The following is a 23,984-nucleotide window of genomic DNA, read 5'->3' on the forward strand; positions in this document are numbered from 1 at the left end:
GACTGACTGACTGACTGACTGACTGACTGACTGACTATACTAACTGATGGACAGGCAGGCAGACTGACTATACTAACTGATGGTCAGGCAGACTGACTGACTATACTAACTGATGGTCAGGCAGACTGACTGACTATACTAACTGATGGTCAGGCAGACTGACTGACTATACTAACTGATGGTCAGGCAGACTGACTAACTATACTAACTGATGGTCAGGCAGACTGACTGACTGACTGACTGACTGACTGACTATACTAACTGATGGACAGGCAGGCAGACTGACTATACTAACTGATGGTCAGGCAGGCAGACTGACTATACTAACTGATGGTCAGGCAGACTGACTATACTAACTGATGGACGGACGGGCAGACTGACTGACTGACTATACTAACTGATGGCCAGGCAGGCAGACTGACTGACTGACTATACTAACTGATGGCCAGGCAGGCAGACTGACTGACTGACTATAGTAACTGATGGACGGACGGGCAGACTGACTGACTGCCCTATACTAACTGATGGACGGACAGACAGGCTGACTGATTGACTATACTAACTGATGGACAGACAGACAGACTGACTGATTGACTATACTATCTGATGGTCAGGCAGGCAGACTGACTATACTAACTGATGGTCAGGCAGACTGACTGACTGACTGACTGACTATACTAACTGATGGACAGGCAGGCAGGCTGACTGATTGACTATAATTACTGATGGACGGACAGGCAGACTGACTGATTGACTTTACTAACTGATGGATGGACGGACAGACTGACTGACTGACTATGGTAACTGATGGGCAGACAGCCAGACTGACTGACTATAGTAACTGATGGGCGGACAGCCAGACTGACTGACTATAGTAACTGATGGACAGGCAGACTGACTATAGTAACTGATGGACAGACAGCCAGACTGACTGACTATAGTAACTGATGGACGGACAGCCAGACTGACTGACTATAGTAACTGATGGACGGACAGCCAGACTGACTGACTATAGTAACTGATGGACAGACAGCCAGACTGACTGACTATAGTAACTGATGGGCGGACAGCCAGACTGACTGACTATAGTAACTGATGGACAGGCAGACTGACTATAGTAACTGATGGACAGACAGCCAGACTGACTGACTATAGTAACTGATGGACGGACAGCCAGACTGACTGACTATAGTAACTGATGGACGGACAGCCAGACAGCCAGACTGACTGACTATAGTAACTGATGGACGGACAGCCAGACTGACTGACTGACTATAGTAACTGATGGACGGACAGCCAGACTGACTGACTGACTATAGTAACTGATGGACAGACAGCCAGACTGACTGACTATAGTAACTGATGGACGGACAGCCAGACTGACTGACTATAGTAAGTGATGGACGGACAGCCAGACTGACTGTCTATAGTAACTGATGGACAGACAGCCAGACTGACTGACTATAGTAACTGATGGACGGACAGCCAGACTGACTGACTATAGTAACTGATGGACGGACAGCCAGACTGACTGACTATAGTAAGTGATGGACGGACAGCCAGACTGACTGACTATAGTAACTGATGGACGGACAGCCAGACTGACTGTCTATAGTAACTGATGGACGGACAGCCAGACTGACTGTCTATAGTAACTGATGGACGGACAGCCAGACTGACTGTCTATAGTAACTGATGGACGGACAGCCAGACTGACTGTCTATAGTAACTGATGGACGGACAGCCAGACTGACTGTCTATAGTAACTGATGGACGGACAGCCAGACTGACTGACTATAGTAACTGATGGACGGACAGCCAGACTGACTGACTATAGTAACTGATGGACAGACAGCCAGACAGCCAGACTGACTGACTATAGTAACTGATGGACAGACAGCCAGACTGACTGTCTATAGTAACTGATGGACAGGCAGACTGACTGACTATAGTAACTGATGGACGGACAGCCAGACTGACTGTCTATAGTAACTGATGGACAGGCAGACTGACTGACTATAGTAACTGATGGACGGACAGCCAGACTGACTGACTATAGTAACGGATGGACAGGCAGGCAGACTGACTGACTATAGTAACTGATGGACGGACAGCCAGACTGACTGACTATAGTAACGGATGGACAGGCAGGCAGACTGACTGACTATAGTAACTGACGGACAGCCAGACTGACTGACTATAGTAACGGATGGACAGGCAGGCAGACTGACTGACTATAGTAACTGATGGACAGGCAGGCAGACTGACTGATATTACTGACCTACTAACTTTGCTTTACTCACTGTCTGGTGTCTGACAATTAGACAGAGAGACTGAGAGTGAATCTTCCACTGTGTTCTCAGAAGCTTCATTAAGACAGGAAGAGATTCATGCTGAGTGACACAGCTTGACTGGAGGAGGAGGGCCAGAGCCAGAGTTAGTTTCCTAGAGTCAGGGCTACAGTACTAACTGTAACTAAGTGTAATGTTAGTGCTGTGTGTGGATTATGTAGACTTTGAACCAGCCAATAGCTTACTGTCCCAATCCAAATGCTTCTCAACCCAAGCAGGTTTTCTAGCTTCGCGTTAGATTCTTTTCATATTATCGCCCATACCCTTTATCCCCATACCCTTATACCTGCCCCTCTCCTCCTCCTCTGTCTTCCTCCTCTCTTCCATCAGTGTTGATGAAGGGGTGTTACTCCCCGAGGGTGTCCTCCCAGGTCTTTCCCTCTCTGGCCCCACCCCCCAGCAGGAGGAACAGGACCCTCGCCTCCTGGAGCTGGAGCAGGACCCGCCCAACTGGAGAGAACACACCCCCCCAGACACCCTCAAAGACCTCAGCAAGAAGGAGACCAAGCGGCAGGAGGTTATCAACGGTGAGGAGGGATGGGGGGAGGGGTGGGGGATGGAGGGATCCAGCCAACGGAAGAGGAAAGAAACAAAGGTTTAGAAATAATTGCAGTGCAACATTGAGCTGCTACTCATCTGATGCAAAATATTGAGAATGAATTGACACTAGAGTAATCTCTCTCTCTCTCAGAGTTGTTTGCGACGGAGCACGCCCACGTGCGCATGCTGAGTGTTCTGCAGACCGTGTTCTGGAAGCCTCTGGAGAGAGAGGAACTCATGACCGCCACAGAGCTGGCCACCATCTTCCCCAGCCTGGACGAGATCATAGACATGCACTGTGAGTACGGTCCCACCGCTGCATGACCGTAGAATCACCATAACCCCCGCTACAGTACAACCACATGACCAATGTACTGCCACTGGACGACCGTAACCTCAACTACAGTACAACCACAAAACCCCTGACATACAACCACACTTATACAGTATGACTACATGACTGCCACTGCATGGCTGTGACCGTTACCGACAACAGCACTTCTACAGTTCTGATCCTGGCTGAAGTCAGTCTGACCAATGTAAATTGTAGGCAAGACCTCACGATACCATGTTACCACAATGCTTAGGTGCCGAGACGATATGTATTGCGATTCGATGCTGTAGTTTTATTACGATTCCATGTTCCAAACATATTGCTCACCGTATGTCTGCTGCAGAAGGACAAGAGAGAGACATGAGAAAACAAGTTTTGATCAGTCATGGAAATAAAAGTGCTGAAAACAAATTGGTTCCTTATTTAAAAAGAAGTTGGAGAATAAGCTCCGAAGGGAAAATTCTGGAACTTTGGTGCAACTAGCGCAAAAATAATATTGCGATACTGTCAAAATAATACGGCATACCTTCCAAAATGATATCCTGATATATAACTGTATCGATATTTTCCCCTCATCACTAGTAAATGAACCCTAGTGTAACTGGAATCCAACTGTAAATTGACCTGTCTGACCATAATAACCCAACCATAAATCTACCCCAGTCCAACCTATGTGCTCCCTGTGTGTTTCTGTGCAGATGCTTTCTATGAGCACCTGAAGAAGCTGCGTCAGCACAATTTCATCGTCAAGGCCATCGGAACCACGTTACTCAACAGGGTAAGGAACAGGTCACCTTCCATCACCCCCCTGTCTCTCTGCCCCTCACCCCATCTCAGCCTAACCCCCTCATCCCTTATATGAAGTGGATACTTGGGGAAATGGATCCCTAAAGAAAGCTTTTAATCACTCCCTCTTTCTCTCTCTCACTTTCTATCTCCCCATCTTTCTCTGTCTAGTTTGGAGGGACGGAGGGTGAGTGGTTTCAGAAGCTGACGTCTAGGTTCTGTAGTCACCAGACGTGGGCCCTGGAACAGCTGAAGATGAGACAGAAGAAAGACCCTCGTTTCAACTCCTTCATACTGGAGGCAGAGAGTAGGCCTCAGTGTCGTAGGCTGCAGCTGAAGGACATCATCCCCACTGAGATGCAGAGGCTCACCAAATACCCCCTGCTGCTGGAAAACATCGCCAAGTGCACAGGTCTGTGTGTGTCCTTCGCTGCTCTCATTCAGATAAACAGAGAGAGTGTGTGTGTTGTGACATGTGTTGTGTGTATTCCTGTAGAGGACACCTTGGAGAAGGAGAGTATTCAGCAGAGTGCAGAGTGCTGTAGGAAGATCCTCAACCACGTCAACGAGGAGGTCAAACAGATGGAGAACCTGCTGGTGCGACACACACACACACACACACACACACACACACACACACACACACACACACACACACTACTGCTGTTCTTATAAGTGTCTGAGGGAAAGTAGAAATGATTTCTCTCTCTCCCTCCAGACCCTGAAAGACTACCAGCGCAGGCTGGACACCTCAGGGCTCAAACCCAGTAACGAGCTGTACCTGGAGTACAAGGTGACTGACCATAGTGAGGGCTTCTTGTAGTGTGGTCCAGTGCTCTTCATGCTATCCTTTCTACAGTTGTCCTGTTCTCTCATTCTTTATCAGTCTCTATTGTTCTCTTCTCTCTCAGTACCTTGACCTGGCCCAGAGAAGGATGATCTATGAGGGGCCTCTGACCTGGAGAGTGACCAAGGAGAAAACTTTAGGTGCACTATCAACTCTACAAACATTAGTTTGTTTTGATGTATCAACCAATCGTCTGTCTGATTTCATTTTACACAAACCCAAGCTGTTGTTCTTCTGCTGTTCACTTCCTGCCCCACTCTCTTCCTCCTCCTCTCCTCTCTACCCTGTTCCTGCCCCACTCTCCTCCTCTCCTCCTCACCCTGTTCCTGCCCCACTCTCCTCCTCCTCTCCTCTCCACCCTGTTCCTGTCCCCCTCTCCTCCTCTCCTCCTCACCCTGTTCCTGTCCCACTCTCCTCCTCTCCTCCTCCTCCTCTCCTCTCCACCCTGTTCCTGTCCCCCTCTCCTCCTCTCCTCTCCACCCTGTTCCTGTCCCACTCTCCTCCTCTCCTCTCCACCCTGTTCCTGTCCCACTCTCCTCCTCCTCTCCTCTCCACCCTGTTCCTGTCCCACTCTCCTCCTCTCCTCCTCCTCTCCTCTCCCCCCTGTTCCTGCCCCACTCTCCTCCTCTCCTCTCCACCCTGTTCCTGTCCCACTCTCCTCCTCCTCTCCACCCTGTTCCTGTCCCACTCTCCTCCCCTTCTCCTCTCCACCCTGTTCCTGTCCCACTCTCCTCCTCCTCTCCTCTCCACCCTGTTCCTGTCCCACCCTCCTCCTCTCCTCTCCACCCTGTTCCTGCCCCACTCTCCTCCTCTCCTCTCCACCCTGTTCCTGTCCCACTCTCCTCCTCCTCTCCACCCTGTTCCTGTCCCACTCTCCTCCTCCTCTCCCCCCTGTTCCTGCCCCACTCTCCTCCTCCTCTCCACCCTGTTCCTGTCCCACTCTCCTCCTCCTCTCCACCCTGTTCCTGTCCCACTCTCCTCCTCCTCTCCACCCTGTTCCTGTCCCACTCTCCTCCTCCTCTCCACCCTGTTCCTGTCCCACTCTCCTCCTCCTCTCCTCTCCACCCTGTTCCTGTCCCACTCTCCTCCTCCTCCTCTCCTCTCCACCATGTTCCTGTCCCACTCTCCTCCTCCTCTCCACCCTGTTCCTGTCCCACTCTCCTCCTCCTCTCCACCCTGTTCCTGTCCCACTCTCCTCCTCCTCTCCTCTCCACCATGTTCCTGTCCCACTCTCCTCCTCCTCTCCACCCTGTTCCTGTCCCACTCTCCTCCTCCTCTCCTCTCCACCATGTTCCTGTCCCACTCTCCTCCTCCTCTCCTCTCCACCATGTTCCTGTCCCACTCTCCTCCTCCTCTCCACCCTGTTCCTGTCCCACTCTCCTCCTCCTCTCCACCCTGTTCCTGTCCCACTCTCCTCCTCCTCTCCTCTCCACCATGTTCCTGTCCCACTCTCCTCCTCCTCCTCTCCTCTCCACCATGTTCCTGTCCCACTCTCCTCCTCCTCTCCTCTCCACCATGTTCCTGTCCCACTCTCCTCCTCCTCTCCTCTCCACCATGTTCCTGTCCCACTCTCCTCCTCCTCCTCCTCTCCACCATGTTCCTGTCCCACTCCTCTCCACCCTGTTCCTGTCCCCCTCTCAGAAGTGCAGTGTGTGTTGCTGGGGGACCTGTTGGTGCTGTTACAGAAGCAGGATGATAAGATGGTGTTGAAGTGTCAGAGTAAGAGTAACATCGCTGTTCAGGAGGGCAAGCAGATGCTCAGCCCTATCATCAAACTCGACTCTGCCTTCCTCCGAGAGGTGGCCACAGGTGAGACGCGCACATCTTTAAATACTTCATTTGAATGCACAGATCACATTACAGTCCCGAAGGATTCAAACATTTCAAAGGTTCACAGATACATGGACACACGTAGTGTCAAAAATAGTGTCAAAGCACCTTCTTCATACAGGCTGTCCATGATCGCCGACAAAGAGCAGTACCTTGCTAGCTGCTTTGCCTTTTTCCTATGCAGTCCTGCAATCTGATGGCCATGCACTGTCAGCCTACGTACACGGCCAAAGGCTGTTCAGGCATGACTCAAGAGGCTGGTATTTCAGAAACTTGACAGCACAGGGTCTGATCCATGTAAGAGTCAAAAGAGCAACCCACTTCCAAAAAGAGCATCTGTCTCCGGCCTCCCCCCACAACAACAACACCTGCCATATTTGGTATTCAACAAAACACAACATCATTAACATGGAGCTGCACACACACACAAACACCTTGCAGGAATATGTCAGCTCAATCCCCCTCTCTTCTGTCCCTCTGTCAGACCGTAAGGCCTTCTACGTGATCTTCACCTGGGACAGCGGGGCTCAGATCTACGAACTGGTGGCTCAATCTGTCGGGGAGAGGAGGAAGTGAGTGTGGGAGAGGGATAGAGAAGGGTTTGGGAAGGGGAGAGGAGAGAAGGATATTGGGAGAGGGAGAAGTGAGTGGGGGAGAGAAGGGTTTGGGAAGGGGAGAGGAGGAGAGAAGGGAATTGGGAGAGGGAGAAGTGAGTGGGGGAGAGAAGGGTTTTGGGAAGGGGTGAGGAGGAGAGAAGGGGATTGGGAGAGGGAGAAGTGAGTGGGGGAGAGGAGAGAGGTTTATGGGGAGGGAGGAGGAGAGGTGGAAGATATGAAGATAAAGATGAAGCACCAAGTGTAGTGGTGATGTGGCTTTGTTGTGTGAAGCTGGACAGATGTGATCAAGATGGCGGTAGATGAGCTGAAGAAGACAGGACCTCCATCTGACCTGAAGAGAGGAAACAGCATCTTAACTGGAGGAGGAGGAAACCCATACAGCCCCACCACGTGAGTCAACACAGCTCTGAGTGTGCACTGTTATAAGCCGTCCTCTGACCACTGATCACATTTCACATTTTAGTCATTTAGCAGACGCTCTTATCCAGAGTGACTTAAAGGAGCAATTAGGGTTAAGCGTCTTTCTCAGGGTACATCCACAGATTTTTCACGTAGTCGGCGTGAGGATTCGAACCAGCGACCTTTCGGTTACTGGCCCAGCACTCTTAACTGCTAGCCTACCTGCCGCCGATCACATTTCTTTCTCTCCTTCTCTTTCTTTCAGGTTTCCTCAACCCCCTCTCAGCCCCACGGAAAATGGAGGAGTCTTGTTGAAAAACAGCATTGGTGAGAACAGACAACAAAGCACCTCTTTCAAGCCATTGAGCTTCTAGATGTTGATAATGTCGTTGTTAATGGTGTTATTACTGATGTTTTAGTTTTTACTGTTACTGCGTTACTACCAAGACTGTTCCTGTGTTCCTACTGTTACTGCATTACTACCAAGACTGTTCCTGTGTTTTTACTGTTACTGCGTTACTACCAAGACTGTTCCTGTGTTCCTACTGTTACTGCATTACTACCAAGACTGTTCCTGTGTTTTTACTGTTACTGCATTACTACCAAGACTGTTCCTGTGTTTTTACTGTTACTGCGTTACTACCAAGACTGTTCCTGTGTTTTTACTGTTACTGCATTACTACCAAGACTGTTCCTGTGTTTTTACTGTTACTGCGTTACTACCAAGACTGTGCCTGTGTTTTTACTGTTACTGCGTTACTACCAAGACTGTTCCTGTGTTTTTACTGTTACTGCGTTACTACCAAGACTGTTCCTGTGTTTTTACTGTTACTGCATTACTACCAAGACTGTTCCTGTGTTTTTACTGTTACTGCGTTACTACCAAGACTGTTCCTGTGTTTTTACTGTTACTGTGTTACTACCAAGACTGTTCCTGTGTTTTTACTGTTACTGCGTTACTACCAAGACTGTTCTTGTGTTTTTACTGTTACTGCGTTACTACCAAGACTGTTCCTGTGTTTTTACTGTTACTGCATTATTACCAAGACTGTTCCTGTGTTTCTACTGTGACTGCTTTACTACCGAGACTGTTCCTGTGTTTTTACTGTTACTGCATTACTACCAAGACTGTTCCTGTGTTTTTACTGTTACTGCGTTACTACCGAGACTGTTCCTGTGTTTTTACTGTTACTGCATTACTACCAAGACTGTTCCTGTTTTTTTACTGTTACTGCGTTACTACCAAGACTGTTCCTGTGTTTTTACTGTTACTGCGTTACTACCAAGACTGTTCCTGTGTTTTTACTGTTACTGCATTACTACCAAGACTGTTCCTGTGTTTTTACTGTTACTGCGTTACTACCAAGACTGTTCCTGTGTTTTTACTGTTACTGCTTTACTACCAAGACTGTTCCTGTGTTCCTACTGTTACTGCATTACTACCAAGACTGTTCCTGTGTTTTTACTGTTACTGCGTTACTACCAAGACTGTTCCTGTGTTTTTACTGTTACTGCGTTACTACCAAGACTGTTCCTGTGTTTTTACTGTTACTGCGTTACTACCAAGACTGTTCCTGTGTTTTTACTGTTACTGCTTTACTACCAAGACTGTTCCTGTGTCTATAGAACGAGATAAGGACATCCTGACTGATGAGATGAAGTCTGTGGACTCTCGTCATTCGCTGATTGATTACCTCTCGGACAAAGGCTTCGACTTGATTGGCCACAGCAACAGTGATCAGGTGAAAGTGGCCAATAGCGCGTTAAACGAAGGTGAGTGGGTACATTTGATTGGTCCAAACGGTTACCATTTTCACTGATGTTCCTCTTACTGTTATGTTCCTGTCTTCTGCCACAGTCATGTCCCTCAAGAGGCTATTGGTTGGCAGCATCAGCCTATCAGACAACTCACAGCCTGATGCGGAGGATGGAAGGGAGGGGCCAGAGAGCCAGGACCAAGGACTGCAAGGGGAGGAGGGTGGAGGGATGAAGATGGAGGAGGAGGGAGGGATCATTGCTCCTCTAGTTCTGTCCCAGGAGAGGATGGAGGAGGTGCGCCAGAAACTGCAGAGTCTGGAGGTACAGCTGAAGAGACTGCAGGTGAGAGAGCAAGGAAGGAAGGAAGGAAGGAAGGAAGGAAGGAAGGAAGGAAGGAAGGAAGTTGTAGAGGATTGAGTAATGGGGTTGCAAAGGATGACTGAAGCATAAAAGGAGTGAGCCAAGGAGGACAGATGGGGACAAACAGCAGCATAGAAGAGAAAGACAGAGAAAATCACTTCACCAGGGCTTGTGCTGCTCTGTTGCTATTGTCACTGAAATGTCTATGTGAAATTGGAGTTCTGGGACAATGGCCTTTGTCTGTAGCTAGCTGTGTGATGTCACAAGAGCACCCACAAAAGGGAAAGAAGATTATGAAAGGAAGGGATGGCAGAGACGGAGGGGTGGTGTGTGTGTGTGTGTGTGTGTGTGTGTGTGTGTGTGTGTGTGTGTGTGTGTGTGTGTGTGTGTGTGTGTGTGTGTGTGTGTGTGTGTGTGTGTGTGTGTGTGTGTGTGTGTGTGTGTGTGTGTGTGTGTGTGTGTGTGTGTGATTCAGCATTTAACTGTGTATTGATCTTGCTCCATCAGAGTGTTGAGGAGGAGCACCACAGGCTGCAGCAGGCCCTGTCTAAGTTCTCCCTGGAGGGGGGCAACTTCTAGTGAGACACACAGCGCCACCTTCAGGACACCAGGTGAACCTTCATATACAACCCTTTATATTGATGTCATAGGAGGAGTTTTTCTTTACCGCTGATACAGGGTCAGACCTTGTATTATCTCTCTAGTTAAGATAAGGGTTGGGGTTAGAGTAATCTGATTTTAGGTCTGTGGTTAAGGTCAACTACCTCAGTCTCTGCAATGCCATGGGTATTAATACTAGAATTGTGTAAAGGATATGTTGTCTAATCTCACCAACTCTTTTCTTTAACCTTGTCATCTCTTGGTCTTCCTCAGATCACTGTAAGTGCTGGATTGGAGTGCTCGAGTTGCTTTTGGAGGATTGATGAATGCATCCTGGAATTTCCTATTTACTAAACACTCTTTGTGCTCCCCTGCCATGCCTGAGCCCTTGTTAAAAATGTACAGGGGGTCACAGCCAACCGTGAGGCCCTTGCAAGGCGGAGGAGAACGGCTTCACGCAAAGTAGTTGAGTAATGCAATGTGGGAGGTGTGTGTTTGAGGTGTGTGTGTTTGTGCATGTTTGTGAACATGCTAGTATGTGCAAGTGAGTGAGCGTGTGAGAGATGGGAGTTTTGCAAACAGGTGCCAAAGATTGGAGCAGTAGTATGCTGTGAGATAGATGCTGCCTGGGCTTATTGATTGTGAGCTTCTGCAACGCACACACACACACACACACACAACAGATACTTCCCCCAGTGCATGTTCAATAAATATACCTATCATTGCCAACTGTAGGGGTTTGGACTGTATAATAAACCCCCATGTATGCATGTAGAGAGATACTAGTGCCAGCCCTATAGAGGGCGATGTAGAGCTGTAGAACCAGATAGGAACATGCTCAGACTTGTGAAATTCTGGTAACTTGACCAAAATACACAGGTTTTCCCCAAATCCTGGTTGGAAGATTCCTGGATTCAGGAGGGAATAAGGAGGAATTCTGGGAGTCCTTCAACCGGAGATTTCTGAAAAACCTGGGATTTTTGGGAAACTTTCCAAACCTAGACATTTTACTGAACATTTAGTAGGCCCCTATATCCAGTACATGCCAAAGTACAGCAGAGATGGACTTTTAAGTTAGTATAATCCAATTCAAGTGACCACCCACACTGAATTCCCAACATTGAATTTGCAAATATGTATTACTATTATTATTATAATATATGCCATTTAGCAGACGCTTTTATCCAAAGCAACTTAGTCATGCATGCATCCATTTTTACATTTTACCCCAGTTGTTGAGAAGATCTGTGTGTGTGTGTGTTGGTGTGTTATAGTGTTGTAGAAGCAAAATGGCCTTCTGGAGTTACTGTAATAGAGTTCTGTTAGAACTGTAATTATGGCCCAAACATTCATCCAGTAGTATTGGAATTGATCATGTTGTTAGGGATATAGACGGTGTGTGTACTGCTTTTGACTTCAGCTGCCTCTCCTTTGGACCCTGCTACTGTGCTGGGCCGGGCGATAGAGGGATGGACAGATGCACAGAGATGGGATGTAGATTAGAGATGGAGGGATACAGCAAGGAAGGAAGGAGAGAAGGGGAGGCAGAAGGGTTTTTCCTTGGAAGACCAACTTGATTAGCAGCGTATTAGATGGTGATGGAGGTATATGTAGAGAGAAGACTTGAAGCTCAGTGTTCAATGTGCTGTGGAATCGGTTATTGGGGCCTCCCTAGTGGTGCAGTGGTCTAAGGTACTGCATCGCAGTGCTAGCTGTGCCAGTAGAGATTCTGGGTTCGAGTCCAGGTTCTGTCGCAGCCGGCAGCGACAGGGAGACCCATGGGGCGGCGCACAATTGGCTCAGCGTCGTTCGGGTTCGGGGAGGGTTTGGCTGGCATCGATGTCCTTGTCCCATTACGCACTAGTGTCTCCTGTGGCGGGCCGGGCGCAATGTACGCTGACACGGTCGCCAGGTGTACGGTGTTTCCTCCAACACATTGGTGAGGCTGGATTCCGGGTTAAATGGGCATTGTGTCAAGAAGCAGTGTGGCTTGGTTGGGTTGTGTTTCGGAGGACGCACGGCTCTCAATCTTCACCTCTCCCGAGTCCGTACGGGAGTTGCAGCGATGAGACAAGACTGTAACTACCAATTGGATACCACGAAATTGGGGAGAAAAAGAGGTAAAAAAATCTATATTTTAAAATAATTGGTTATAGACAAAGTCAGTCAGACCCATACGTGCTCTGATACTCACATTGCTTGGGAGCCCAGTGCAGTAACAATGGTCACACAGGAGAACGGTCATCACCTGTGTGATGTGACTGGAGTCGACTTCCTGACTAGGGCTAGTAGCTGATCCATAAAGAAAGGAGGAGACATAGTATTATATGCTGTATGATACGTTTTTTGTCCGATAAAAAGGTTATATTCTTTAATGGTAGCAATACCATTTTTGTGCATATTTTTCTTCAGGAGTTGATTGTTATTATTTTGATGATTTAGAGTAGTGGCATTGAACTGTGGACTGGGAAACAGGACCAAAGAGACACCCATGTACCTATAGATCCTCATATGAGCTGTTTATATTGTCCCACTGCTTATTACTATAGGAGAAAGTCACTTTATGCTGATTGGAGAGTGATGCCTACAGTAAGCAGCCTTGGCTCTCTGCTTCTCCTCCATCCAAACTCCAGCGTCACATGTAGAGAAAACAACACAGTGGGTAGAAACGTAGAGGGCCTGTGTAGAGGGAGATAATGATATCTTAACTTGTATGACGACTGTATTGTGATACATCATCCATGCTGCTGCCCCAGACTAATTAACAAAATTTAACTGGACACTTCACAATCACACTGCCGTTCAAAACCTCTCTTCACTACTACCATGCGTGAGCAGGGCTGCACTGTATTGTTATAGACATGACTCACCTAGCATCACTTTGATATTGACTGGACCACGTTTAGGGACAGCATGGGATGACGGTACAGTACAGTAAGATACCCATCATTACTGGATTAAGCTACTGTTTCTATAGACCACTTCTGGAATGAAGAGAAGCGGGTCTGGGGAGTTTGGATGCAGGAACTGCAGGCGCGAAAAGTCGTCACTCTCACCAGTGCTGTAATGACGGTTATCTTTCACGATCACTTTTGAATTATGCATTCTCGTCGTGGCCATAGCAACCGCTCCCTTACCCCGTCCCCCAAATATGTAATTATGCAAATGTTATTGATAGTTACTCTAAGAAGCAGAGGGCGTAGTTACAAGTTGTGTTGAAACTTCATTGCCTTTTTTTCTTTCACCCCTTTATTTTCTCGTCTTCCCCTCCATCACCAAGTCCACAATAATAGTCTCCATCTCTCCTTCATCCTGTCTTCCTTCTAGAAGTCGTAGAAATGTAGTCCTTACTTCCTTACTACTCTCATCACCTTTTCTTATCGCACAATTTCACTGTACGTTGCGGTGTATTTTATTTCACTCCTCACGAGTCGGGAGGTTTTGTTTTTGTGATGTTTTGTTGAGAGGAACATATGTAATTATGTACTATGCATTTGGCAAAAATGGTAGAAAGAGGAAGAGACTTGGATAGCTTTTGTTTGCTCAGAGACCCCATATGTGAGACAACTCACTTGTATTATACAATACTAGATGGCAACAAGATGAGGTTAAAGAGATTATCTCTAACTTGGGCTTTTTCACCATTGAAGCACAGTAATGAGCAGGTTAAATCCTGTTATACCAGCTTAGGTTAATACCTCCACCGCCACTGTAGTCTCAAGACTACTTGGCAAACGTGTGCTTACAATTCTCTCTCTCTCCCCCCCTTTGCTTCCCCTCATGTATCCTATTTACAAATACATAGTGGTCTAGTTTTATATGTTTTTATAGAGAAGGGTGCCTTGTTCTGACGATCAAGCTTTTTCCCAAAGGGCTCTCTAGTAAACAAACACTGTTGGTTGGGGAGATGTTTGGCTGTTAAGGTAGAAGAACCATGAAATGAACGTAGAAAGAGTTGGGTGACCAACATCAAGTCTCCAGTTTAATGTACAATTACAGTGAAATGCCTTTCTTGCAATCTCTAAAGCAACATGCATTCTAGGTTGGGCCAGGAGGTTTTCCTAGTTAGGTCACATGGTCTGGAAACCCCCCTGGCCTTAATTCTAGGTAATCCAAGGTTTCAGATAGGTGGTTTGTGGGGGATTGACTGTGGGGTGGCTGTATAAGTCCTGCAGTGTCCCCTGTAACTATGCTATCTCAGGGGTATGTATGTTACAAAGTGTATTGTGTGTGTTCACCTCAGTGACTACAAGGTTTGACCAGCGCCATGTTTGCTCCAGCTAGCCAGCGCTTTGTATAGAATGGTGTCTGGTCTGTCGCACATTCATCCGCCACATGTATATCTATAAACAAATGAATATGCAAGATCTATACTGTGTATTTTGGCTTTGATTTCATTGTGTAAGAGTTTTTAATTGTATACTTAAGAAGAAATGAGGTACGTTTTGTTATTGTAATTTTCCGGGTTTTTTTTTAAATAAATGGGGGCAGAAAAACCAACATTTTTTTGGTCTTTTACTGTTTTGAGTTCTAGAACACTGCAATCACTCAAGCATATATCCTGACACAGAGAGACCAACAAAAGAGGAAGGAAGGTTTATTCACAAGACAACTGGGTAGAAGTGTATAGCTGTGTTGAAAGGCACAACACTCAAAATAACATTGGACCAAAATACTTTTTTATAAAAGGCCTTTTATTTTCTGCAACGACTGGCAACCAATATAAAACACAGTGAAGAAGATGGTGGCCGTGACATTCTTGTTCCTCTGCTTCTGGGCTGGTGAGTAAGGGGCTGCTAGGATATGCTGATAAACAATGCAGGGTAGTTAGTCTTTCAGTGCATATTCACCTTTATTTGAGAAGTTACTTTACAGGTGGAGGATGAAGATGAGACCGAAGTATAATTCTATGGCGTTTGAGTGAATTAATATGAATATTCTCAACATCCTTTGAACAGATTTCAACCCTTTAAACCATGCATTGCAACATTAAAACAATTTTCCCCCATTTTATCCCTTGGAACATGATTATTTGACTGTGAGTAATGTATCTGTTCTGCTCTAATGAACCGTATCTCCAACCAGAGCAGATGGTTATGCAATCAAATCACATTTTATTTGTCACATGCACGGACTACAACAATGAAATGCTTACTTACAAGCCCTTAGCCAACAATGCAGTTGAGAAAAATACCTATAGAAAAATAAGAAATAAAAGTAACATAATTAAAGAGCAGCAGTAAAATAACAATAGCGAGGGTATTTACAGGTGGTACCGGTACAGAGTCAATGTGCGGGGGCACCGGTTAGTCAAGGTAATTGAGGTAATATATACATGTAGGTAGAGTTATTAAAGTGACTTATGCATAGATAACAGAGTAGCAGTAGTGTAGAAGGGGGAGGGGGGGGGCAATGCAATAGTCTGGGTAGCCATTTGATTAGATGTTCAGTAGTCTTATGGCTTGGGGGTAGAAGCTGTTTAGAAGCCTCTTGGACCTAGACTTAGTGCTCCAATACTGCTTGCCGTGCGGTAGCAGAGAGAACAGTCTATGACTTGGGTGGCTGGAGTCTTTGACAATCTTTAGGGCCTTCCTCTGACACCGCCTGGTATATAGGCCCTGGATGGCAGGAAGCTTGGCCCCAGTGATCTACTGGGCCGTACACACTACACTCTGTAGTGCCTTGCAGTCGGAGGTCGAGCAGTTACCATACCAGGCAGTGATGGAACCAGTCAGGATGCTCTCGATGGTGCAGCTGTAGAACCTTTTTGAGGATCTGAGGACCCATGCCAAATCTTTTTAGTCTCCTGAGGGGGAATAGGTTTTGTCGTGCCCTCTTCACAACTGTCTTGGTATGCTTGGACCATGTTAGTTTGTTGGTGATGTGGACACCAAGGAACTTGAAGCTCTCAACCTGCTCCAATACAGCCCCGTCGATGAGAATGGGGGCGTGCTCGGTCCTCCTTTTCCTGTAGTCCACAATCATCACACAATAGAATCTATACCCTACACTTATAACTCTAAATAACCTGATGTTAAGAGACATAATATTACAGCACTCTGGATTGTGTGGAGTCCTTATACTTTTTAGGCTCCAGTTTATTTTTATCATCCGTGTCTGGGGCCACTAGTTGGACAGATATGCTGTCAATAACTGACCTTTGATCAGTGTCTTATGGGTCAACCTCATCCTACTCCTGCTGCTCTGCCTTCTAGCAGGTGTCCACGGTGACCTCAGCCGTATCCAGGTTACTCTGGAGCCAGACAGGCCCTCTCTGAGGGTGCAGCTCTTTCACACCGCCTCCCTGAGCTGCTGCTACTCAGCCACAAGGGGAGCTGTGGAAACCACCTGGTTCATCAGCATCCAGACGGTCAACGGCACGTCTGCCCCGCAGGGAGTGGACCGGAGAGACAACCGTGTGACGGTGGATGGGGGAAACCTGATGGCGGCAGGGGTCATGTGTCACACACTCATCCTGAGGAAGGCCCGTCTGAACGACTCAGGGTTGTACCAGTGTTTTCTCAACCACAGCGCCCTGCGGCACTCTGTGTACACACACGGCACCTTCCTGCAGGTCTACAGTGAGTGTGTGTGTGTGTGTGTGTGTGTGTGTGTGTGTGTGTGTGTGTGTGTGTGTGTGTGTGTGTGTGTGTGTGTGTGAGACGCCATGTCACCTTCCTTCAGGTCTTGTGTGGGTGTAACCCTCAAAAGCTTTAGTCTGGTCTGTACTCTCAGTACTTGTTGTACAGTATTTCTATTATGTGTGTGTACATGTGGGTGTCTGGGGGGTGGGGTCAAACCAGCTAAGCAATGCAGAATGCTTTGTAATCCACAAATCCAGTTAACCACTGCCCAGTCCAGTGGAATGCACCATGAATGGCAGTATCTGTTCCCTGTGGATCACAGTAAATCATCTGTGATGGTCTCATGACAACCTGCTCACCTAATAAAAGTTGGGTCCCGGTAGTGCACACAGATCAGACCAGATTGCAATCTACCTAAAGCACCCAGACTTAAGCCACCAGTGAATGGCTGCATTGTGTCGTAATCCCTCTGATTTAATTCAAATGACCAATGTTGAAATGTTAAATAAATGCTTTGTTTATAGTTTTTCCTGGGAAATGGTGTGACATAAGGAGCATAGTTTTTTTTTTTTAACAATTGCACCACTAAACATACACTGGCTGTTTTGTATAATTTATCTCAAACTATTCTCCTCTGTCTTGCTGCAATCTGATGCATGGTACTTAGTCCACCCCCCCCCCCACACTATCTCTTTCATTCACATCTAGCCTGCATATCTCCCATGAAAGAGCAGCAGGTGAGTTCTACTCTGATGACCTTTATCTGACCCCTCTCTCCCTGCTTAGGGCCGATGGTGAAGATTCTGGACATCAGTGAAAGCACCAAGAACAGGATCCTGGCTGCTGAGGGAATGTTACTGATGGTGGTAGTGCTTCTGCATGGTACCATGATGCTCTGTAAGGTCAGAGAGCCAAGCAGGCCACCTTTTCTACTGCTAATGCTAGGCTACTAGATCTAATATTCCTAATTTGCTCTCATTCCAATAGTGAATTTTGTCATTTGAAAACTGCTTTAACCAGAAGGACTAGTATGTATGGTAATCTTACTGTATGACGACAATGGGCTTTTTCACACCATTGGCCAAGAGATTTACGATATATCATGATGTCATCCACTTCCTCTCCTTTTCAAGACGAACAAACTCAATCAACTGAAGAAGAAAAGGGTCAAAAATGAAGACAATATCTATGAGGTGGGACTTGAATGAGATCCTGTCTCTGTCTTTCTGTCATAGTCACTTTTTTCACCATTCTTCAGTCAATCAAACAAGTTCTAGAAGATGGAAAGAGGAAGTCGATCTATCATAACCTCCCTTACCTCAATCCATATCCAGGGTCTAAATCTGGAGGAATGCTGCTCCACAAATGATCTGATCCAGCGCTCTCTGGTGCAGGGCCCCAACCAAGACGTGGGAAACATGATCATAGAGGAGGAAATCCCTGGAGAAGCCTTGAATGAGAGAGGGGAGGAAAAGAGGGTGGGAGAAGAGTAATTTGATAGAACAGAATTGTGGTGAGGGTTTTGAGATGAATTTTCTTCAAAACTGCCCCCCCCCCCCCCCCCCCCCCCCCCCCCCCACTTATGTTTGAATTTATAGAGGTGACCTGCGTTTTCCTTGCAGCCTTTGCCTATATTTGAATCTCATTTCTTAGTGGACCAAAAAGGCAGTAACCTACAATGTCAGAGGGAATTTTGCTTTCAATTTAGCCTTTCATTACAAATGCCAATACCTAAACACTTTATATTCATAAGATAGATTTTTTTTCTGCATGTTTGCATTTTCTATGCTTTTGTGTATGCATTGGCCAAATGTTTTTTTCCCTCTCCAATCTCCATATTTCAAGGCCTGAATTGTGCTTAGTAAATAAAATTATAAAACTGATTGCCATATGCTTTCATGTTTACATATTTAGCATTTTAGCTTCATGAAATGTATGTATTTGTCATCTGTCCCTCGCACCCATACCGAAGTGACTCGCTTGATGGTGTCTAGGAAGCGTTATCCCATTTCTGACACAATTTTGGGGTAGCTCAACCTTACCATTACACCAAGAGGCTCGTGATAGATCTCTAGCACAGGAGGTTGGTGGCACCTTAATTGGGGAGGACGAGCTTGTGGGAATGGCTGGAATGGCATCATATACATTAAACACATGGTTTGATGCCATTCCATTTGCTCCATTCCAACCGTTATTATGAGCCATCCTCCCCTCAGCAGCCTCCACTGACGATGTTGTAGCTTGTAGATCAGCTATTAAAACCGTCAATACATCAAGGTTTACCTCCCTGTGATGGGAAGCCTACTGACAGACAGTACTGTACTTTGTTTACCACCGATTATTATCTGGGGAAGCTTTCGGACATTGCAACGCAGCAAAGAGGGGGGGCGTTTGTCGAACTGGAGCACGTCAATAGGCTGAAGGAATGCATTACCAGCGCTGACTGGCTGCAGTTTTGGTTGTGGGTGTGGCTCTTTTTACAGGTATGACTAGAATATTTGAGAAGGCGGTGTGGAAATAGTGGGTGAAGATGGCGTCGGGAAAGAAGGGAGGAAACAGCAGCCTCGAGAAAGGTTTGAATGGAAGACGTTCGTCAAAACATAAGGAGGCGCCAATAGGTACGTTATTTACAGCAGTTAGACGTTGGACCATTCGCTTTAGTGGTTTTTGATAATGGCGGTTAAATTAGGTTGCAAACCCAAACTCGTGCCTCTCTTCTAGCTAGCTAACTAGGATGCTAACGTTAGCCAAGTTACAGAAAGATTTAAGCCGCGGAAGTGACAACAGTCTTAACATGTAACGTTAGCATTACTTTTTCTGGCAACTTGCATTGTGTGATATGAGGTTTGCATTAAAATAGTTCCCAGTGTTTCGAAGCTAAGCTTAGTAGCTAACGTCAGCTAGGTTGAAAGTTTCACAACTCGTTTATTTCATAATGTAGGTACTGTACTATTTTTTTATTTTTTTTTATATATTTTTTTGTCCCAGCTCATGTAGGCTGACGATGACAACGGTCCACCTGATCAGGTTGTCAAATCAGATAACACAGCAGTGTATGTGGGCTCAGGGATTAGCGTGTTGTGTGTGTGTGGAGGGGTGAGGGACGTTGAGAAGCTGCACATTGCAACAGCAGCATCCTAGTCTTCAGACAGTGTTGCCATCAGTTTACATTTGGAACCGTGTACTCAACAATGTGACACATGGGCAGCCTGTGGAAAAGAACATGCTTGAGGGGGTGACATTACATGGTCAGGGATATGCCATTCAGACAGACAGTTCTCCCACTGTAGCAGGCTTCTTCACAAGTATTTATTTAAACTCACTCTATTTAAAAACATTTACATTTTAGTCATTTAGCATAAGCTCTTATCCAGAGCGACTTACAGTAGTGAATGCATACATTTCATTTTTTTTATTTTTTTTTTCCTGTGCTGGCCCCCCGTGGGAATCGAACCCACAACCCTGGCGTTGCAAACACCATGCTCTACCAACTGAGCTACAGGGAAGGCTGGATTAAATATGTCTAAGAGCCTTTCACAATAGTCTCTCACAAACAAACCATTTATCTGTAGGTATTTAGTAATGAAATGAACAAACATGATATTATCTTCAGCAAACGTGCCTCTTGGATGAAAACTGGCACTAGACTGTTATTGTGGAGCAGAGACCTGTTATTATCTCTAGCTGTAAGCCCCTTTTTGAGTGATTCCAGATCATGAGTGAAGAGCCAGATGCATTCCGCAGGGGCAGGATTTCCTCCTCATACATTTGAATTCCAAAAATACCTGTGGATTGGATTGCCACAACATTAACCTTTCGTTTAGCCTATCTATCAAAATATGCAGATAATGGTGAATGTAGCCTAGTTGTCAACATGAGCTGCAGATTCTGTCTGACCTTAGCAATGACCTGTTGTATGAGATGTTGACTCAACTCAGTTGACTAGCCACCTGTGGTGCTAGACTTTCTTTTCTGGTCTGTCCTCTCAGTCAGACAGTGTAGTAAAGGGCTGAGGGGAAACCGGTGAGGCCACCAGGCATGCTTGGTTGTGAGGGGTGGAGAGAGGCTCATTGTTACTAACGTCCTGTTGTGAAGTTTGGCCACAACTGAAATAGTCTGGAGCAAGGGTCGCACCCACCATGACAGGGAACCCCCCCTAACCCCCCCCCCCCCCCCCCCACAAACAGCCCAAGGAAGATGTAGCCTAGCCTTCACACTGTTTGAATGCTATTTGACTTCAATTAGCAATAGGGCCTATTTCCTCAGGCGTAGCCTATTATTGGTACCATAGCATTTTGGATGAAAGTGAACTTCTATGCCATCTAAAGTCAAAGAGCAGTACGGTGTGCACCACCCATCACATCTCTGGGCCTAGATGACATCATGCCATGATCAATTCGGGTGACTTACACATTAGAGGTCGACCGATTATGGTTTTTCAACGCCGATACCGATTATTGGAGGACCAAAAAAAGCAGATATCGATTTATCGGCCAATTTTTATATATATATTTGTAATAATGACAATTTACAACAATACTGAATTAACACTTATTTTAACTTAATGTAATACATCAATAACATCAATTTAGTCTCAAATAAATGAAACATGTTGCATTTGGTTTAAATAATGCAAAAACAAAGTGTTGGAGAAGAAAAGTGCAATATGTGCCATGTAAAAAAGCTAATGTTTAAGTGCCTTGCTCAGAACATGAGAACATATGAAAGCTGGTGGTTCCTTTCAACATGAGTCTTCAATATTCCCAGGTAAGAAGTTTTAGGTTGTAGTTATAGGAATTATAGGACTATTTCTCTCTCTGTACCATTTGTATTTTTATATACCTTTGACTATTGGATGTTCTTATAGGCACTATAGTATTGCGAGCCTAATCTCTGGAGTTGATAGGCTTGAAGTCATAAACAGTGCAATGCTTGAAGCACAGCGAAGAGCTGCTGGCAGATGCGGGAAAGTGCTGTTTAAATGAATGCTTACGAGCCTGCTCCTGCCTACCACTACTCAGTCAGACTGCTCTATCAAATATCAAATCATAGACTTAATTATAATATAATAACACACAGAAATACGAGCCTTAGGTCATTAATATGGTCAAATCCAGAAACTATCATTTAGAAAACAAAACGTTTATTCTTTCAGTGAAATATGGAACCGTTCTGTATTTTATCAAACGGGTGGCATCCATAAGTCTAAATATTGCTGTTACATTGCACAACCTTCAATGTTATGTCATAATTATGTACAATTCTGGCAAATTAATTACGGTCTTTGTTAGGGAGAAATGGTCTTCACACAGTTCGCAACAAGCCAGGCAGCCCAAACTGCTGCAAATACCCTGACTCTGCTTGCACAGAACACAAGAGAAGTGACACAATTTCCCTAGTTAAAAGAAATTCATGTTAGCAGGCAATATTAACTAAATATGCAGGTTCAAAAATATATACTTGTGTATTGATTTTAAGAAAGGCATTGATGTTTATGGTTAGGTACACATTGGTGCAGCGACCGTGCTTTTTTTCACGAATGCGCTTGTTAAATCATCACCGTTTGGCGAAGTAGGCTGTGATTCAATGATAAATGAACAGGCACCGCATCGATTATATGCAACGCAGGACATGCTAGATAAACTAGTAATATCATCAACCATGTGTAGATAACTAGTGATTATGTTAAGATTTATTGTTTTTGTAAGATAGGTTTAATGCTAGCTAGAAACTTACATTGGCTCCTTGCTGCACTCGCGTAACAGGTAGTCAGCCTGCCACACAGTCTCCTCGTGGAGTGCAATGTATCGGCCATAATCGGTGTCCAAAAATTACGATTACCGATTTTTATGAAATCTTGAAATCGGCCCTAATTAATCGGTCGACCTCTATTACACATATTATAGGCTTTAGTATTCATGTTAGTGGTTGAACTTTGCACTTTGATGTTCTTTTTAGAATTCTGCACCCACACTCTGTAGAGCCTCTGTATTTTGTGCCAATGTGTGAGTCCACAATGTTTAAATTAATACCTGACTATTTGAATATCATGAACATGTACCATATTCAAAGAGCATAGGTGACTCTAAATGGTTGTCAAGTAGCCAATTATCTCTGATACTGAGGTACCAAGGTTGTAAAAATGAGCGGACATTGTTATTAATTTGAATAATGCTTTCAAGATATACTTGTAGGACTACGTTCTAGATAGGAGAGAAAGTAATTTCACTCTGCCTGCCTCTTTACTTTTCTCATTGTACCTGGGCTGAGAATGTACCTTTGCCTTGAAGATTTTCAGGGATGGTACTAAAACATTCAGTTAACCTATCCTTACGATTCATCATGTTTGTCCTGCAGTCTATGGGATCATTAGGATGCCACCCAACCTTGCATTTTTCAGTTGAAAACTGACTTAAGTATGTGGTTTCCAAAACATTCTGACAGCCTCTATAACCCCTCAGACTTCCTGGTGAATCACTAAATTAACCAAAACAATATTAAGGCCTAGCCAGTCAGACTCAAGCTGCAATCCAGGAGGAATGAGCTGAGCTGCCACCCACCAACAAGATCATTTGTTCCCTCTGTTTGGAAACAGAGGGAACAACCAATCCAGCTGCTGCCCTGGTACGTACCGTACAGTACATTCAACAATGAGGTTCAGGCCTGGAGCAGACTTAGACATTTCTCAAGACTTGGCCTGGCCTACGTGTACATCTCAGCATCCCTAAATAGTACACGTTCAAAGGTTCAGTATTGCTGTTAAGACTTGAACTCACATGTTCAGACAGTATGAGGTGGTTGAGTGTTTTGTGGTATAGTAAGTGTGTGTTTGCATGTGAGTGTGCAGTAGGCTGTAGATGAAGATTCCTTTATTGGTCTATTGTACACAAGGTCACACTGAAATTTGACTTCTGCTCCCAACCTCTGAAAGACATGCAGGTTGAAGAGGTTGCAGGGTGCTGCCACACTGGACAGCTG

The 23,984-nt window shown here is 45.7% G+C and overlaps 3 protein-coding genes across 8 annotated transcripts in view; all 3 read left to right on the plus strand.

Annotated features, from left to right (window-relative positions):
* Window positions 1-11,948, plus strand: part of LOC115176707 (rho guanine nucleotide exchange factor 1) — a 46,171-nt gene extending 34,223 nt beyond the window's left edge. For all 4 annotated transcript variants that reach the window (XM_029736904.1, XM_029736905.1, XM_029736907.1 and 1 more), the window contains 15 exons: window positions 2,682-2,878; window positions 3,043-3,189; window positions 3,924-4,003; window positions 4,183-4,423; window positions 4,508-4,608; window positions 4,730-4,804; window positions 4,923-4,998; window positions 6,500-6,667; window positions 7,173-7,260; window positions 7,576-7,695; window positions 7,970-8,031; window positions 9,331-9,477; window positions 9,563-9,804; window positions 10,330-10,433; window positions 10,696-11,948. In XM_029736904.1, the coding sequence (XP_029592764.1) occupies window positions 2,682-2,878; window positions 3,043-3,189; window positions 3,924-4,003; window positions 4,183-4,423; window positions 4,508-4,608; window positions 4,730-4,804; window positions 4,923-4,998; window positions 6,500-6,667; window positions 7,173-7,260; window positions 7,576-7,695; window positions 7,970-8,031; window positions 9,331-9,477; window positions 9,563-9,804; window positions 10,330-10,401 (1,816 nt within the window). In that variant the 3' untranslated portion in view covers window positions 10,402-10,433; window positions 10,696-11,948. The remainder of the gene's footprint in view (window positions 1-2,681; window positions 2,879-3,042; window positions 3,190-3,923; window positions 4,004-4,182; window positions 4,424-4,507; window positions 4,609-4,729; window positions 4,805-4,922; window positions 4,999-6,499; window positions 6,668-7,172; window positions 7,261-7,575; window positions 7,696-7,969; window positions 8,032-9,330; window positions 9,478-9,562; window positions 9,805-10,329; window positions 10,434-10,695) is intronic.
* Window positions 11,949-12,463: 515 nt separating this feature from the next.
* LOC115176709 (B-cell antigen receptor complex-associated protein alpha chain) lies at window positions 12,464-18,895 on the plus strand. Of its 2 annotated transcripts, XM_029736909.1 has the most exons (6): window positions 12,464-15,203; window positions 15,466-15,467; window positions 16,649-17,003; window positions 17,793-17,908; window positions 18,140-18,199; window positions 18,341-18,895. In XM_029736909.1, exons 1-6 carry the CDS (start codon window positions 15,164-15,166, stop codon window positions 18,497-18,499), a joined length of 732 nt encoding a protein of 243 aa, XP_029592769.1. In that variant the 5' UTR covers window positions 12,464-15,163; the 3' UTR covers window positions 18,500-18,895. The 2 variants fall into 2 exon arrangements, with proteins under 2 accessions (XP_029592769.1, XP_029592768.1); XM_029736908.1 differs by lacking the exon at window positions 15,466-15,467 and having other exon boundaries at window positions 16,638-17,003.
* A 466-nt stretch (window positions 18,896-19,361) lies between these two features.
* The window catches only part of LOC115177356 (hormone-sensitive lipase), a 42,606-nt gene continuing 37,983 nt past the window's right edge, over window positions 19,362-23,984 (plus strand). Inside the window, exon 1 of one of the 2 annotated variants that reach the window (XM_029738054.1) lies at window positions 19,362-19,624. In XM_029738054.1, coding sequence (XP_029593914.1) covers window positions 19,537-19,624 — 88 coding nt within the window. In that variant the 5' untranslated portion in view covers window positions 19,362-19,536. The remainder of the gene's footprint in view (window positions 19,625-23,984) is intronic. The other variant, XM_029738055.1, reaches the window with a different exon arrangement.

Source organism: Salmo trutta, chromosome 37, assembly GCF_901001165.1.
Source record: "Salmo trutta chromosome 37, fSalTru1.1, whole genome shotgun sequence".
Taxonomy (NCBI): Eukaryota; Metazoa; Chordata; class Actinopteri; order Salmoniformes; family Salmonidae; genus Salmo; species Salmo trutta.